Source organism: Bubalus kerabau, chromosome 17, assembly GCF_029407905.1.
Source record: "Bubalus kerabau isolate K-KA32 ecotype Philippines breed swamp buffalo chromosome 17, PCC_UOA_SB_1v2, whole genome shotgun sequence".
Lineage (NCBI taxonomy): Eukaryota > Metazoa > Chordata > Mammalia > Artiodactyla > Bovidae > Bubalus > Bubalus kerabau.
Genome location: NC_073640.1, coordinates 60,488,393 through 60,506,821, shown reverse-complemented (window position 1 = coordinate 60,506,821; position 18,429 = coordinate 60,488,393). Strand labels below are relative to the sequence as shown.

Sequence of the window (18,429 nt, the reverse complement as noted above, 5' to 3'; positions counted from 1 at the left end):
ATCCCTTTATCTATTGATAGGAGAGATAAGAAAGCCTTCCTCAGCGATCAATGCAAAGAAATAGAGGAAAACAACAGAATGGGAAAGACCAGAGATCTCTTCAAGAAAATTAGAGATACCAAGGGAACATTTCATGAAAAGATGGGCTCGATAAAGGACAGAAATGGTATGGACCTAACAGAAGCAGAAGATATTAAGAAGAGGTGGCAAGAATACACAGAAGAACTGTACAAAAAAGATCTTCAAACCAAGATAATCACGATGGTGTGATCACTCACCTAGAGCCAGACATCCTGGAATGTAAAGTCAAGTGGGGGCAGCTGATATCCAGGAGAAGGTGGGCGGCGTGGCCCGCTCACAGGCCCAGGGCACAGAGCATGTCAGGTTCCCCTGACGGCCGGGCTCAAGGGCCCCCGGGCTGCGGACGTGGGGCTGGTGGGTGAGGGCTGGTGAAAGGAGGGGGCAGACCGGGGATCTGGAGGAGGCTTTTAGGTGTGGCCCCCCAAGAGATGCTTCAGGCTTCAGTCCAGCCCCTACCTCTGAGCCCCCACTTGCTTTACCCTCAGAGCCTCCCAGGAGGGGCCCCCATATCAGCCCTGACCTGGGACCCCCATGACCCCCACTGTGGCCTCTCCTAGATCCACTGCTTACCTGTTACATTCAAGAAGAACAGTTGAGACACGTAACTCCATTTCATCCTTCCTCTTTCCACACGAAAAAAATAGGAACCTCTGTCACTCTTCCTGGCGTCTCTGATCTCCAGGGAGCAGTTGTTGTCCCTGGGGTCCCCGAGGAGGTGGAATCGGCCCTGGGTCTCTTCCTGAACTTCACGATCTAATTTGTTTGTGGCCACAGGGGCATCCACGAACATTTTGGCCCCTTCCCAGAACCAGAAGCCGTGAACAAGGGTAGAACCATTGTGGAAGTCGCTGGGATAGTAGACGGAGCAGGGCACGCAGACACACAAGCCCTCCTGCACCGACACAGACCGCCGTGCTTTCAGCCACTAATTCGGACCCAGAGCCAGGGACCCTGCGGGAAATCAAGGATCAGCCAAGCCCCCGCCCCACCCACCCATGCCCCACCGTCCACTCACCCGCCCACAGCAGTGGCAGCAGCAGCGGCGGCATGTCTGAGCTGGAGGGTGTCTGGGCGTCCTTGTGTGAAAAGAGAAGGGAAGGCAGAGGGAGGTAGGGCTGTGGGGAGACCCGTGGGAAGCTGGGGAGGAGCAAGAGACTCTGTTCACAGAAGAGGAACTTCAGAGCTGGAGCTCCCCCCGCTCCACACACAGCAGACAGGACACCCCTGGGCCCAGAGACCCCAGAGACCTGCCCAGAAAAGAGCAGACAAGCAGGGGACCCCTGTCCTGACCCCATCTGGGGCTCATTCATCCAGCAGTGCAGCAGAGACGAGGAATGTGGCTTATGAACCTCCAGGACTCTGGACCTTGGTGGAGGCACCTCCTGACCTGTCATGGGTGCGCCAGGGAGGTCTGCACACCTCAGAGGCATGTGGTGTGGGGGATGTGGTAGATGTCTGGATGGCTGGGTCCTGCTGCCCTGGCCAGGGAGGGTCAACTTGTTGTGCATGCCCCAACATGCCAAGGGACATTTGGATATTGGGTGAAACTAGCATCTGATGGGTGTGGGCAGAGGCCAGGGAAGCTTCTTAACGTGCTATACTCCACACCCAGCCCCTACTCCTGCGACAGAAATCATCCAGCCCCAAAGTCAACAGTGCTGGGACTGAGAACCCAGTGACTGGGACCTAGTCCAGACCCTAGAGGTCCTCAGTTCTTCCAGGTGTGGAGCTGACATTGACCAAGACCCTAAGGGCCTTTCCCAGAGACAGACCGCCCCACATCCCATGCCTCTTGTTTGTAAAAGAAAGCTTTAGCCTCCTAAAGTGAACGTGAAACTGTTAGTCACTCAGTCCTGTCTGATTTTGCACCCCATGGACTGCAGTACGCCAGGCTTCCCTGTCCTTCACCATCTCTTTGAGGTTGCTCAAACTCGTGGCCATCGAGTTGGTAATGCCATCCAACCATCTCATCTTGTCTTGTCCCCTTCTCCTCCTGCCCTCAGTCTTGCCCAGCATCAGGGTCTTTTCCAAGGAGTCAATTCTTTTCATCAGGTGGGCACAGTAGAGGCAATGGGAAGGGCCAAGCTCTTTGCTGGGATTGTCTGATGTCTAAGTTCCCTCTTTCAAGGAACCAATAGCCCTGTGAAGCAAGAGGAAGTCCTGACAGAAGTGTGTGTGTGTGCGTGCGTGCGTGCAGAAGAGGAACCTCAGACCTTCTCTTATCGCAGCTTGGCAGTCTTGGGAGATGGTGCTCATTTACCCATCTTTCAGAGAGATGCTGCAGTCCAGAGAAGGCAATGAACAACCCAAGGCACTTGGGAAGCCGGGACCTGCTGCCACCTCTCCTGGCTCTACATCCTGTCCTTTGGAACCTGTTCTGGTACCAGGGGCTTCCCTCATAGCTCAGTAGGTAAAGAATCTGCCTGCAATGCAGGAGATCTGGGTTTGATTCCTGGGTCGGGAAGATCCCCTGGAGAAAGAAATGGCAACCCACTCCAGTATCTTGCCTGGAGAATCCCATGGACAGAGGAGACTGGCGGGCTACCGTCCCTGGGGTCATAATGTTGTAGCCACGCGTTTGAGAAACAAACTCACTTAGAAGGACATTGCAGATAGTGGAGTGCAGTTTATTACACCGGCGGGTGCAAGGCAGAGTCTCCTCTTAGCCAAGGACCCCAACCAGTTTTTGTGAAAACCTTATACACTCTAAGTGTATGTGCCCAAACCCACCTCCCCAAATTCCCTGAAATTAGTCTGAACAAAGAAAAAGAAAGATACAATCAAAGTTAACTCTTGATTCATATGCCTTAAGCCTAGGTAGTTAACAGTGGACAATTACCAATAGTGGCCATACCCCAACAAGCATAATAGAAAGTATGATTCTATTCGGTTATACAGATAATTAGGGTATTCTTTTAGGGGATGGGGAGCCCTGGGGCTCTTCCTTCCTGGGGCCTGGTTTTCTAGTTGGTATGTTGTTTCCATAGATAGTGGGCATATAGCTCAAAGTCCACAGTCCGGCCCAAGATGGAGTCCCGCTCTCAAGATAGAACCTGTTCTGTTTCCTCCTTCAACAAGAGTCAGACACAACTTAGTGATTAAACCACACCACCCTGCATACCAGGGAGCAAGGCACTCCAGGGCATGTATCAGAGTTACTACTCTTCATCACTTGCCTGCGTGCTCAGTCACTTCAGTCGTGTCCAACTCTCTGAGACCCCATGTACTGTAACCCGTGAGGCTCCTCTGTCCATGGCATTTCCCAGGCAAGAATACTGGAGTGGGTTACCATGTTGACCAAGATCAGGGTGGCCGAGTTTCCAACTCCACGGCTCCCCCTGCTAGTCTGATGCACTTGGGGTGATGGGGCTTTGCCTAGCAGGTCTAGGAGGACAGCGGCTGGAAGTTATTCGGGTTCCGCCTGTTTGCAGTTGCACAAAGGGCCCAGGCTAATATTCCTGGTGCTCTCCAGGCCTAACAAATAGGTGGGGATGGAAATTTATTAATATCTGTGGCTCAATCAGTAAAGAATCTGTCCTCAATGCAGGAGACCCAGATTCGATCCCTGGATCGGGAGGATCCCCTGGAGAAGTGCATGGCAACCCACTCCAGTATCCTTGCCTGAAAAATCCCATGGACAGAGAAGCCTCGTGGGCTAGAGTCCACGGGGTCGCAAAGAGTCGGACAAGATTGTAGTGACTTAGCACGCACACATGCTTATTGCACCTGGTAGAAATTTTCCCTGGGAGGGGCTGTGACATTTTGCTCTTCCGATAAGAAAGAACAAAGCTGAGCTCTAGAAAGAGATTAAGGACTCTATGAGACAGCTTCCCTGGCTGCCACCTGCCCCCAGGTGAGCTCTGGGACTGGCTAAGGGGAGCCACATCCAATATTGTTGCAGGGAAAAGCTAATTCTGATTCCAGGTTGGGACTGTCTCTTTGACTTGCTTTTCGTTACTTTTGTTATTATGATCATACATAATGGCCTGCCTCAGAGAACTTGCCCCTCTGCCTAACTGTTAAAACTGAAGAGCCCTTGTTCAGGACTCTGTCCACTTGTGGATGGCTACAGGAAGGAAGAAATTAACACATCCCCTGCCTGAGGCTTGCCATTCTAGGAGATATTTGCAAGATTAATGACCTTTTTACTTTGTCTCCTCACCTCCCCCTGCCCCAGTCTCTGATCTGTAAAAGATCCTGGCTTCCAGACTCCAATAAGAGGGTTATTTTTACACTTAAGTCTGCCATCCTCTTGGTCAGCGGGCTTTCTGAATAAAGCTGTATCCCTTGCCTCCGCAGGCTTGTCTCCAATTCACTGGCCTCTCATGTGGTGAGCAGAGCGAGCTTGGACTCAGTAGTAGTATTAGTAGGTCTTTCTGGAGGGAATCATTTCCCCCAGGATCATCAGATGTCTCTGATTCAGAGTCTGATGAGGTAGGAAACCTCAGGCTCCTGGCTAGGGTTCAAACAAGATGCTCCAAATTATAGGGAATCCAGGACGGAATAGATCAGTCCAGCTCCGGGTCTGTTTGAGGGCAAGAGAGCGAGTCTCTGGAGGCTGGAATGAATTCCAAACCTGTAGGCACCTCCCAAGTGGAAGGGGCCTCCTGAGGGTCTCATTGCTTTTAACTCTTAGGTTCTTGCATGCGTGCATGCTGCCCAACTTCAGTCATGTCTGACTCTTTGGGACCCCATGGACTGTAGCCCACGAGGCTCCTCTGTCCATAGGATTCTTCTGTCAAGAGTACTGGAGTGGGTTGCCCTTTCCTCCTCCAGGGGATCTTCCAGACCTAGGGATCGAACTCGCATCTCTTATATCTCCTGCATCAGCAGGCAGGTTTTTTGCCATTAGCGCCACCTGGGAAGCCCCTTAACTCCTGTAGTGAACTGGAATTGGGCTCTGAATGAAACCAATTCTAGCTGAGCCACCAGGAAAGTCCATTAAACATTATACTCATAAATCAATTACAGTAAAGAATTTACTTATGGTTGGAAGGGACGCCCACAACATATGACCATTAGGAATAACAGAGTCAAAGTTCAGCAGGTCTGTTTATCCCTTGAAGACCCGGGACAGACCTTCATCCTCAGTGCCAAAATGGCAGTGTTATCAGGGAGTGTTACAAGGGCTTTGAGCCTTGTAATCTTCTGATGGTCTTTAAGCCTTGAAGGACTTCTTGTGTGTGCGTGCCAAGGTTCTTGAGTTGTGTCCAACTCTCTGCAACTCTATGCGCCATAGCCCACCAGGCTCCTGTGTCCAAGGGATTCTCCAGGCAAGAATACTGGAGTGGGTTGCCGTGCCCTCCTCCTGGGGAACCTTCCCAACCTAGGGATCGAATGTGCCACCTGGGAAGCACTGAAGATCTTACTTACAGGATATTAATTCTGAAAAGCGATTTTGAGAGATGTGAGTTTTTAAAGTCTTTATATATGTTTTAACTTTATTTATTTGGCTGTGCTGGGTCTTCACTGCTGCGTGGGCTTTTCTCCAGTTGTGGTGAGTGGGGGCTTCTCTAGCTGTGGGGCACTGGCTTCTCATTGAGCGGCCTTCTCTTGTTGCAGAACACAGGCTCAGTGCTTGTGACTCTTGTGCTTAGTTGCTCCCCAGCATGTGAGATCTTCCCAGATCAGGGATTGAACCAGTGTCTCCTACATCGGCAGGTGGATTCTTTACCCCTAGCCACCAGGGAGGCCCTAAAAGTCTTTAATGAATTTGTTACAACATTGCTTCCGTTTCATGGTTTATTTTTTTGACTGTCGAGGCGTGTGGGATTCCAGCTCCCTGACTGGGGATTAAAGCTGCATCTCCTGCATTGGAAGGTGAAGTCTTAACCACTGGAGTACCAGGGAAGTTCACTGGATTTTGGTGGGAGGTGTACTGTGACTTACCAGTTGGAGATTTTGCCCATAAGGAGGGTAGCTGATTCCGTAGAGATAATTGATCAGTGTTTCCAGGTTCAGCTTTAGCTTTGTCAGGGATGGAACAAAGAAAAGATGTCAGAGGGTCATTTAATTCACTTGGTTGGCTGCTGTCAAATTCTAGAATTATTTTCCCCTTTGGGAGAAAGATAGGACAGCATGATACTTCTTTAAGGAATCTCAACCTGATAAATCCAGAAGGGTGAAGGATCAAAGGAGAAAGGGTGAGCACCTCAGAGGTCTAAACAGAGGGAGCAGGTTCAGATGCAAGAATCTCTTGGGGTTCACTGGAGATCCCCACTGTTTGGATGATTTTACTGCTCAAGGCAGGGGAGGTTTTATGGTAGTGGGTTGAGCACCAGAAGTGTGTCTACTGCGTGAATTAGGACCAGAGAGATTTACTCCCAATCTAGAGAAATGTTTCTCAAACCAGTGAAGAGGGAGAAAGGGGAAAGAGGCCCTATAGCTCCTCAGAGCTCCATCATTGAGAATTGGGAGGAAAAAGGTGCCTTAAGACCTTTACTTTATGATAGTCCTTTCCAATGTCCTGTCTTTGTTTTTGTTTTGCAATAAGAGCAGAAACAAGGAGGATCTTGCTTTCACTGAGGGGTCTTCAATGGCTGGAGTTAAAGATGAAGAATTTGGGGAGGGGGTCTTCCTTTTAGGGAGCTCCTCTAGAGAGTGAGAGAGCTGTTTTTCCAGGTTAGCTAAATCTTCAACAGCACTTACCACGCCATCCTGGTCCTTTTTATGAGAAAGAGAGGTCCCAGTTCAGCCCATTAGCAAACATAGAATTAAAAGCTACTTGGTTGGAATCAACATCTGAAGAAAGATCAGAATATCCTTTAAAATAACCTGAAGCGGATTGTGATAGTCATAAATGTAAGGCAAATGAAGAGAAAAAGAGACCAAGCTGGGCAGTCAGGCAAGAAAAGGGAAATTTAGTAGAGGGAAAAGAGAGGGTGAGTGGCTCTTAAGGAGAACCAGCGTCCTCCCTTTCTGATGGAGTCCTTCTTGTACCCCACTAATGAAAAATTCTCTGAAGGGATGGTCACGTAGCCTGAGGTCTGGAATCTGGTGGTCTCGCAGCTTTGAGAAGATGGGCACCAGTGAGATAACAGGATGCCATTTGGGCAATTTGGTCAGTCTCACGGATCACTGTGATTTTATTCTTTCTTTGCGAGGTCGACATAACGAGCCATCTTATCACTGAGACCCCATGTGGGCCCTATCAATAAACAGGTTTGTTAGATTTTTGTGTGTAAGCCTGAATTTTGTCCAATCGACAGGCTTTGGAAAAACCCTAGGAATCACATGAAGTGGCCCAGTGATTGCCCAAGCCTGACCACATATTAAATTAGCAGGCTGGCCTCCTCACAGTAATCCTAGAGACCTTTCAGGCTTTTCCCAATTAGTGGCTTTCACCCAATGGTGGAGTCACTGGCAAGCCTTCACTTATAAGCATATGAACTAACTGATGAGTTGGTGAAACCAGGGTGATAAGTTAGGCTGACTATATTGAAGGCTGTCCACTTAAAGCAAAACACAGAGTATCTAAGTTTTATTCAGGATCTTCCTGAGGACTGTAGCCTGGGAGACAGCTCTGAGGAACTGCTCCAAAGAGAAAGGGGAGGAGCCAGTGTGTATTTGCATTTGGTGGGCGGGGAAAATATATCATCAAGCACACATCTTAGTAACTGATCACTGCTCATTACAAAGAACAGATATACCAAGTTAATGATTTTAGAGCTTTTTTTGAGTATGACTGATGCTGAAGTCTGGGTCATTGAAATTCTTCCTGAGCTATGCATCTTGGGGCCTGATTATCTAAAGCACAGAGTACCTCATCCTGAATTCCTCTCAGGGTGCACTGTTGGTGGGAGACTGCAGCAGGTAGTGACTGAAAACCCTTGTACAATTAAGTGATGAGTGATGCTGTTTGTTCTCTTTTTGATCACAGGTGGTCCAATTCTGTTTTAAGAAAAGTAGGTTGGGATATCAAAAATTCCACATAATGGTCATTGATATTCTAAATTGCCACATGTCCCAGGTCCTTCCTTGTGGGTATCAATTCCTAAAGATAATCGGCCACTCAGAAGAGTGTCTCCTCCCCAGCCCCTCCCACCATGTGATTTAGAGTCCATCTCTGAGCAGGAAGGGGGTGGAGACCACACTTCAGGGCCTGAGAAGACACAGGTCTGTAAAAGGGCACAGGAAGCAGCTGGGTCCCTGGAGAGATCCCTCCAGCAGGAGGACCAGAGTGACTCATGGACCTTTCTAGACCCAGGTGCAGACTCTGGAGAAAACTAGTCCTTGTGGGTAAGAGAGTCAGGCTAGCATGATATGGGGTGCAGGGGGAGAAGGGAGTGACCCAGGACCCTCAGTAGAACTTTCATGAACTCACACACTTGGGCACAGCTTGCCCAAGACACACACACACACACACACACACACACAGATAGCATTCCTCTCTACCCACCACAAAGCATGATGAAATTGAACCCCAGGAATCACTTCCTCTGGGTTCACTTCCTCTGCCCTGATCCCCTCCACCACCTCTCTGGCAGGACCCCTCCCAATCCTTCACTTTCCCCCAAAACACTCTGCTTCCTCCTGATACTGACCACTCTCATGTTTCCCTGGTGGCCATGTACACTGTCCTCCAAAACCTCTAAAGTTCACACCTGGAGCACTAGGGGAGGGAGTCTTCACTATCTTTGCCTCCTCCATGGAAGAGGTTCCCAGAGCATCAGACCCCTGCCCAGATAACAGATCCCCACCACCATTCATTTTCATGCCACTCAACCTATATGGTAAATCAAGACAGTGTAAATCCTCTTGGGGGAGTTTAATCCACCCAGATAACCATTCTGAGCCCTCCTTCTGGGTTCCACCCTGACCTCTGGGGAGCTGGGGACACAGAAGTGAGTCAACAAGGAAGATGGACATGGGGAGGAGAGAGCAAGGGTGCCAGGGATCTAGAAATGGGGAAGAGCATGTGCAAAAACCCAAATCAGAAGAAAGTGAAGTTGGTCAAGAGAGGTCTGTATGTGTGACTGGGACACACAGCCTGGATGCTGTGTCTTCTGATGAATGAATGAATACATGAGTGAATGAATGGAGGTGGTAAAGTAGGGTGGATGTGACTCAAAAAGAGCCTACATTGGGTCCTACAGACCAGTTCGCTCTCTAAGAGTGTGAGAGCACTGGGGAGCCATGGAAGATACATAAGCAGAGGGAGAGCAGGGTCACCTGTGGGGCTTCGTAAGGATCCACAAAACTGACCTGTGAGGATGGGCTGGAGGCTGAGTATCCAGGGAGGAGGCCAGCCTGGACGAGGATGATGAAAGAATGGACCAGGGCAGGGGCTGAGGTGACGGGGAGAAGGAGACAGGGTCGGGGGTCCTTTGGAGCTAGAAACCCGTTCAGCAGTGTCTCTGTGGGTCATCGCCTGTGGGTATAAACCTCTGTGTGTGTGTCCTTTTCTGTTTGTCTTCCTCAGCCAGTCTGCTGGCCTGTGGGATCACCCAGGCCTCCAACCAAATGTACATCAGCCCGGACCCATTCACAGGTTTGAAGGGATACCGGAGCCTCCTGATTGTCAACAATGCCCCTAAAGATGTTCAGGAATACAGCTGGCACCAGGGTACAAATGATACTGAGGAAAATCTGATTATCAGCTACAACACCACATCTCATTCCTAGAAGAATGGGCCCATGTACAGTGGCTGGGAAACAGTGTCTCCTACAGGTGCCCTGCTGATCAAGGATTCTCAGTTAAATGATACAGGGAGCTACACCGTGCGGGTGGACACTATCAATGACACCCAGAGAGCAACTGTCTGGCTCGAGATTCGAGGTGAGTGGGCAGCTGCCCCACTGCCTGACTGCACTGAGTTGAATCTGGAGTTTTGGGGAGTGGTGTTCCTTGGAGCTCACAGTGTCTAGTCTCCACCTGCCCTCAGATGACATTGGGAGTCTTGGTGGATGGTAGTCTAGCTTCTCCCCAGAGACAGGACCCTCACCATGTTCAAGGGCTCCAGGTTCCCTCTCAGTGTATTAGTTATCTCCTGCTGCATGACAAATAGGACAAATAGCCTCAAACTTAGTAGCTTAAAAGAACACTCATTTCTGTGAGTCAGAAATCCCGGCATGGCTCAGCCATTTCCAGTGCTGAGACTCACAGAGTGTCAGCCAGGGCTATGTTCTTATGGATGACTCTGTCCATAGGATTTCACATCATGGCTCTTTGTCTCTTCAAGGTCAAAAACAGTATCTCTCTATAGACTGCTGAGAAGGAAACTTATATAACAATAGGTAAAGAATACACCTGCAATCCAGGAAACTCAGGAGATGTGGGTTCAATCCCTGGGTCAGGAACATCCCCTGGATGAGGGCATGGTAACCTACACCAGTATTCTTGCCTGGGGAGTCCCATGGACAGAGGACCCTGGCAGGCTAGAGTCGGACACGATTCAGTGACTGAGCACTCACAGGCACACAATGATGGGAGTGACAGCCCCATCCCCTTCGCCATGTTCTATAGGCTACAAGAAAGTCACAAGTTCTACCGGCATTGAAAGTGAAAGTGAAGTTGCTCAGTCGTGTCCGACTCTTTGCGACCCCATGGACTGTAGCCTATCAGGCTCCTCTGTCCATGGGATTTTCCAGGCAAGAGTGCTGGAGTGGATTGCCATTTCCTTCTCCAGGGGATCTTCCCGACCCAGGAATCAAACCTGGGTCTTCCACATTGCAGGCAGATGCTTTACCATCTGAGCCACCAGGGAAGCCACCAGCATTGAGGGGATGGGATTATACAGGGGGGATGGGATTATACAGGGGTTATACTAGGGAGTGGAGATCATGGAGTCATCTAGGAATTCTGTCTACTCCACCGACCTCCAGGGGGCTCCACAGGGCTAGGGCAGGACAGTGTGGATTTTGAAGACTGAAAGACTTTTGCTTACCTCTGACTCTGTATATAACAAATCGCCTTAGTCTTCCCTCTCTGATCCTCTTGTCAGTAGAATCCGAGACAGTGTGGTCTGTTGTAAGGTTAGAGGAAGTATTTGTAAAGGGAATGGGACTCAGAGAGTAGGAGGAATTGTTATGGAGAGCACAGGCCATTTCTCAGTCCATACGACCAATGGTTCCATGGATGGAGGATCCAAGTTTTATAGAAAGAACCACATGATAACATGCCTATGGGAAGAACTCACCATTATTGCAATGAACGGCTATAGGGATGGCTCGGCCCATAGGACCACAAGCTCAGGGGATTGCCTGCATCTCGACTACCTCATGCCCACTCCTTGCTTCCCTGTCTGTCTCAGCCCCGAGATCCTAGATCCCATCTTACAATTCTGGGCTTCTTCCCAGCCTGCTCTGAAAGCCCCTGTGGAGAGGAACAGAGCTTGGAGAGGCAGATCCAACCCCTAATCTTCTCCTTCCTGCTTCACCCAGTGTTTGAAATCCCAGGCATCTCAGTCAACACCAGCTACTCAGGACTGAGTGTAGACTCCATGGCTGCCATCTTCCAGACCAATGACACGAATGTCTAGTGGTTTGTAGGCTACACACAGGTGTCCAGCTCTGAACGCGTGACCATCTCTCCAACACTAAGACCCTCATCATCAAAAGGGTCAGGAGCAACGACTCACCACTGTAGTGTGGGATCCAAGTCTTGGGATCCAATGGGAGGGTCTATCTGACAGTGACCAGTCCATCCGAAGGTGACCTGTGAGTGTCTTGGGGTCATGGGAGGGAAGCCAAGCTGGTCTCAGGGTCTCCCACGGACATCATGACAAAACAGGCAGAGAGTGTGGCATGAGACACCGTGAAGACAGCTGTCCTGGTTTCAGATCCCAGTTCTGGCTGTTTGAAGCTTTGGACTTCAGAATTATCCTCACTGCTCACAACCCCGGTCCACTCAATTTAAACTGAGGGCCCTAATCCCTACTTCTCAGACAAGAAATACTATGAATGCACGCACATCTAACTTTTGTGTAAAGAAGGGACTGAGTGCATGCTCAGTTGCGTCATACTCTTTGCGACCCCATGGAATCCATGGGATTCTTCAGGAAAGACTGGAGTGGTTTATCATTCCCTTCTACAGGGGATCTTCCCAACCCAGAGATTGAACTTGGGCCTCCTGCATTGCAGGTGGATTCTTTACATTCTGAACCACCAAAGAAGCCTGTCTGCTTCTACTCTACACCTATTTTATTGTGACATGAAGGCCAGATAGCTGGCCTGTAGTAAGTCTCCATAACAGAAGACACTGTGATGACTCTCATTATTGTTGGCCCATCTGCCTTCATGGGGTGGGTCTGGGCATCCACTTGGGGCAGACTGGGGACACCCTTGGTAAGAGGGAGACTTCCTGTGGATTGAGAGGAGACAGGACCCCCAGCGATCAGAAGCATAGTCCAGGCATCCTGCCCTGTCTCTGCAGATGGACCCTCCTATGCAACAATCTTCAGCATGCCTGTTAACTACCAGGCATCCTGCCTGCTGAGATCAGCTCCCAAGTGAAGATGGAGTGTCTTTCTGATGGCAGACCGCAAATCAAGTACCACTGGATCCACAACATCTCTGTCCTGAGCTTCTCGGAGAAGAACATCACCCTCCCAAGTCTGACCTGGGACCAGATGGGCAGATACAGGTGCATCCTGGAGAACTCTGCCACCCACGAGATCTTGTATAATGAAGTCCAGGTCCAGGCCCACGTGCCCAGTGAGTGCAGCAGCTGCCCCTTGCTCTCTCCAAATCCCGTCACTCTCATGCCTCTGCCTAGGCAGTGCTTGTCATCATAAATGCCCTCTTCATTGTGTGTTACCATCTTCACGATGGTCAGATGAAGCCCCCCCAACCTCCCAGGTCCAAGTCCAAACTGCCTCCTTTATGAGGCCCCCAGAGTCCTCAGGTCAGAGTTGGAGTGAATTCCAGGGATGCAGGATCAGCCAACACTGACTGAGCATGTACACTGCTGCTGCTAAGTCGCTTCAGTCGTGTCTGACTCTGTGCAACCCCATAGACGGCAGCCCACCAGGCTCCCCTGTCCCTGGGATTCTCCAGGCAAGAATACTGGAGTGGGTTGCCATTTCCTTCTCCAATGCATGAAGGTGAAAAGTGAAAGTGAAGTCGCTCAGTCCTGTCCAACTCTGAGCGACCCCATGGACTGCAGCCTACCGGGCTCCTCTGTCCATGGGATTTTCCAGGCAAGAGTACTGGAGTGGGGTGCCATTGCCTTCTCTGAGCATTTACACTAGCAGCCACCATTCTAACCTGGGTGATTCTAACCTGGGTGACCCTCCAGTCTCCCTACAGTGTAAGTGACCATTATTAGCATCACCTCCACTGTACAGGCGACCAAATGGAGCTGCAGAAATTTTGGATGCTTTGTTCAAGGCTCTAGTTCTAACAGGCAGAGGACGCAAGATTCAGACCCTGGCCGTCTGACCTCACAGCCTCTGCCCTCCACAGATCCGCGGGGCTGCTCTGAGATGAGGAAGCAGGAACACGCCAGGGGAGGTAGTGCGGGGGACGTGGGGAGCTGTCCATGGTGTGGCCTCTGGAGCAGGTTAGGAAGGCGTCTGCATGTAGGGGAGGCACCTATTCAGGGACCCCACGTCCGATCCTCTACACCACGGAGAGAGATGGACAGGCTTGGGAGAGAGCAGGCATGCAGGGCCGTGAAGAGCAGGAGCTCTGGAGCTCAGTGACCCGAGATCAAATCCCAGCTCTGCCACTGCCGCTCTGCATGAACAGTGGCAGCTGCAGCACCTCTCTGAGCCCGTTTTCCCCTTTGCAGTTTGGTAGTGAGGGTTCTAGTCGATGGGGCTGCTGTGTGAGGGAAATCAGACGGCACGAGAAGCCGTCAGCCTGGCTCAGAATGACGTGAGTGGATGCTGAATGGGGGCTGGAGACATTTATTTCAGTCACTCCACACTATTTACTAAGCATCGAACGATACCATTTTAGTGTATGTATGATGCCTCATTTCATGCCACGTGACACCCACTGGACTCTGAAACTTCAAGGGAACAGAGGCTGGGCAAGTTCTTAAATCTCTATTTGTCCCCAGTGCTTAGCACGGTGCCAGGCACACAGTTGGAGCTCAGTGAATGAATCCCTGTGGAACAAGTTCATGACCCTGTGTAACCAGCACACCCTATACCCTGCTGCTCTCTCCCCCCAGCTTATGCTTTTCTGGAGGACTTACTGCTCCCCTCCATGACGTTGGACATCTTTTTGCTTTGTACTCCACTGTGCACTTCCCAGCTAGAATGCCAGCCCCATTAGGGCAGGAAGTTTGCTTTGTTCACTGCTGAGCCCCTAGTACCCGAAACAGTGCTGCTCACACATGGTAGGGGCTCGTGAGTCTCTGAGGAACAGATGTGTGGGTGAATGAAGGGATGAGTGAATGGCAGTCCTGACCTCCATGCCTCTTCTCCTCCTAGGGATTAGCCAAGACGTCACCATGCCAACACTCCTCCTGAACTTCCTCATGATGTGGTCAATCTTGGGCTATGTCCTCCTCTTTATACTCATCCTTCTGGGCCTCATCAGATGTTACTCCACCAGGTACCTATCACTCTGAGCCCAGGGTGGGACACTGACTGGGGACTGGGACTCTAAGACCAGCACACCCTTGAGAAGGGGAGGCAGACCAGAATGGGAAGCAATCAGCCAGGAACAGGGCTGTCAGGGGTCATCTGGGCAAACAAATAGTTCTCAAGGAGCAGAGGTTTGTAGGGGAGAATAAGGGTCTGGGGTCAGCCACACCTCTAAACAGCGGTGAGATTTCCTCCAGTGACATCTTTTCAGCCCAGTTTGTTTGTGTTTACAGTGTAGATATTGAAGGTCAACCTAGAAGGGCAGGTGTGAGAATAACAGGGGTGCGTGCCAAATATCCTGCATGTATCTGGTCATGGTAGTCACTAGTTACCAAGAGAAGTTGGGCAAATGAGTGGCAGAGGTCAGTGGTGCAGGGGGAAGAGACTGGATGGAGATAATTAAAATCTAGGTTTGAAACTCAGCTTTGCCGCCAGCTGGATGGGTGACCTTGAGCAGATCATTCCTCCTCTCACGTCCTCCCAGCCCCTCTTGGAGGATGTGAAGAGTCGCACTGCCCTGGAGGGTGATGAGGGGATTAGACACACATTGTGGAGGATGAAGGGATTGGCGTTAGTTATACGAACAGAGTGGAGCAAAGATTTCCATTCTCAGCACTATAAACATTTGGGGTCTGACAATCATTTCAGTGGTGCTTCCCTGGTGGCTCAGCAGTAAAGAATCTGCCTGGCAATGCAGGAGACTCAGGTTCGATCCTTGGGTTGGGAAGATCCCCTGGAGAAGGAACTGGCAGCCCAGTCCAGTGCTCTTGCCTGGGAAGTCCCAAGGATGGAGGAGCCTGGCGGGCTACAGTCCATAGTGTCACAGAGTCAGACACGACTGAAGCAGCTTAGCATGGGTTCTGCGGCAGGCTAGGCAGGCAGGTCAGTGATGTGAGTCGGCTGTAGGTGAAGCAGGCACTGATCAGGCAGGGGATGGACTGAGAGCAAGAGAACAGCCATTCTGAGTGGCCAGACCATACAATCCACCATCCCATGACCCATGGCGTCTTCCTCCAAGAACTTAAGACCTCAGATACATTAAAAGTATGGGGGGAAAGCTATCTAATCACAAAGGCAAAAAAATCAATAAAAGTGTGGGGACTTTTGATGTAGAAGTCAAGCCTCTAGATTCATCACCTCCTACTCCTGGGGTTCCTTCAGGATGTGCGGGCTTGGAAAGAAGCAGTGACCTCTCATCTACCCATGACTCTCCTATATTCTTACAGTTTCCTGTGGATCCCAGATTTGACTTCTTCCCTAATTTCTCTCCATAGGGCAAATCGGTCTGTATGACTGTCCACCTCAGACATGGAGGACACGACCTTATGGGCAAGGAGGTGAGAGGTGAGTGAGAGACCCCCATAGAGACGAGCTGGGCTGGAAGGGGCCCAGGGACTGGCTGGAACGGACAGTCAAGCAAAGGACTCAGGCCAGTCACTCTGGGATTGGAGGTGGAGGCTCCTATAGAAAGTCTACAGTGCGCTCCTAGGACTGGGTGGTGGGAGGGTGGGGAACCCCAGGAGCACATGGCTACTGACCACTCTATCTGCCAATCAGAACCAGCCAATGGGATGTAGACTGGGGCGGGGCTCTAATTCCCACGCGTCCTCCCCACAGTAAATAGGATTCCAACTTTTCCACTTCCTTAACCTGACCCTGTGGGACCATCAGAGAGGCTGCAAATATGCCCCATCTCAGCATCGCCAGTGACAGAGAGACGGAACCATCTACATATGTCCAACAGTCGAGAATTGCTTAAACGGGGCACAGCACATGTCAGGTGAATCTGTCATGGTTAGAAACTTCGCTGGGCAACGAGACTCACTGGTGTGCAAAATGTTCAAACTTGATGCTGAGTTAGAAACGCACAATACAGACCACGTATTAGCTAGTGGATATGGATAAAATTTTACAGTTTGTATGACTGTCTCCACAGTTTTACATACGTATGTATGCATGATGTACATATAGATCTGTGCAAAAATTGAGGAAAATGCTAACTATCAGCAGTTCTGTCTCAGTTTCCTTCTTTGCACTTTACTGTATATTCTGAGTGCGGTTTTCTTCATCACAAAGTATATAATTTGTTCTCATAGTTAGAAAAGACAACCCAATACTTCGGCAGAAACCAACACAATTCTGCAAAGCAATTATCCTTCAGTTAAAAAAAATATTTAAAAAAAAATCTGAAAAAAAAAAAAGAAAAAAAAAATCTGAAAAAAAGAGAAAATATAACCCAATAAATTTAAAACATCATGGAGTTAGTTCAGACCCCATAATGCCATTTCTGAAACTTTTTTCTGAACTTTCTTCATGGGTGTGTCCAAAAATATATAAGCAATTTTGTTCATCACCATGGCAGTTAGAATGAAAGGAAGGAAAGGGGAACAAGGAGGGAGGGAGGAAGAAAGAGATCAGCTAAATCTCCAACAGAGTTTCCCAGCCCATCCTGGTCCTTCTTATGAGATAGAGAGGTTCCAGGTCAGCCTATTAACAACTATAGAGTTACAAGCTACCTGGTTGGAAGCAACATTTGCAGGAAGATCAGAATATTCTTTCAAATCTGAGGCTGATTGTGATAGTCCTGAATAGGTTCATCAGGTTTTTCTGTGCAAGCCTGAATTTTGTCCAATCAACAGGCTTTGGAAAAACCCTAGAAAGCACATGATAAAGTCATCTAGTGATTGCCCAACCCTGATTGTACAATAAATCAGTTGGCTGGTCTCTGGGTTCCTAGAGACCTCTCAGGCGTTTGCCAGCTAGTGGCTTTCACTCTGGTGCTGGAATCACTGGCAAGTCTTCACTGATAAGCATATGAACTAACTGATAAGTTGGAGAAACCAGGGTAATAAGTTAGTCTGACTCTATTAAAGGGTGTCCACTTAGAGCAAAACACAGAGCATCTAAGTTTTATTCAGGGTCTTCCTGAGGACTGTAGCCTGGGAGACAGCTCTGAGGAACTGCTCCAAAAAGGAAGGGGTGAAGCCAGTGTGTATTTGAATTTGGGGGCTGGGAAAAATGTGTCATCAAGCATACATCTTGGTAACTGTTCACAGCTCGTCACAAAGAACAGATATACCAAGTTAATGATTTTAGTGCTTTTCTTTTTTTGCATATGACTGATGCAGAATTCCTCTTGCCTGGAGAATCCCATGGATGGAGGAGCCTGGAAGGCTTCAGTCCATGGTGTCGCTGAGGGTTGGACATGGCTGAGCGACTTCACTTTCACTTTTCCCTTTCATGCATTGGAGAAGGAAATGGCAACCCACTCCAGTGTTCTTGCCTGGAGAGTCCCAGGGACAGGGGAGCCTGGCGGGCTGCCGTCTATGGGGTTGCACAGGGTCGGACACGACTGAAGCAACTTAGCAGCAGCAGATGCAGAAGTCATCAGTCAGAATTTATGAAATTCATCACCAGAATTCATGAAATTCTTCTTGAGTCATGCATATGCAGGCCTGATTATCCAAATCACAGAGTGCTTCATCCTGTTTTTTCATCCCTAAATCCTCTCAGGGTTCACTGTTGCTGGGAGATTGAAGCAGGTAGTGACTGAACCCTTGTACAACAAGGTGATGAGTGAGCTGTTTGTTCTCTTTTTGTTCTCAGGTGGTCCAATTCAGTTTTAAGAAAAGTCAGTTGGGGATATAAAAAATTCCTCATAATGATTATTGACATTCTAAATTGCCATGGGTCCACGGTCCTTCCTTTCGGGTATCAAGTCCTAAAGATAATCACCCACCCAGCAGAGTGTCTCTTCCCCAGCCCCTCCCACCTTGCAGTTCAGAGTCCATCCCTGAGCAGGAAGTGGGTG

General features: G+C 49.6%; 2 protein-coding genes and 1 long non-coding RNA gene across 4 annotated transcripts in view; 1 reads left to right on the top strand and 2 right to left on the bottom strand.

The window, feature by feature from the left end:
* Positions 1-3,309, bottom strand: part of LOC129631736 (zinc finger protein 501-like) — a 126,156-nt gene extending 122,847 nt beyond the window's left edge. For both annotated transcript variants that reach the window (XM_055552966.1, XM_055552965.1), the window contains exon 1: positions 3,300-3,309. The gene's annotated coding sequence lies outside the window, so the exon portion shown is untranslated. The remainder of the gene's footprint in view (positions 1-3,299) is intronic.
* On the bottom strand, positions 307-1,130 carry LOC129631778 (myeloid cell surface antigen CD33-like). The gene is given in 3 exon segments (XM_055553032.1): positions 307-446; positions 652-1,032; positions 1,097-1,130. Coding segments are annotated over 3 exon segments (555 nt in total).
* Positions 3,310-14,467: 11,158 nt separating the features above from the next.
* LOC129631818 (uncharacterized) lies at positions 14,468-16,505 on the top strand. The gene is made up of 3 exons (XR_008704187.1): positions 14,468-14,586; positions 15,893-15,962; positions 16,236-16,505. It is a non-coding gene; the product is annotated as an uncharacterized LOC129631818 (long non-coding RNA).
* Positions 16,506-18,429: the final 1,924 nt, after the last annotated feature.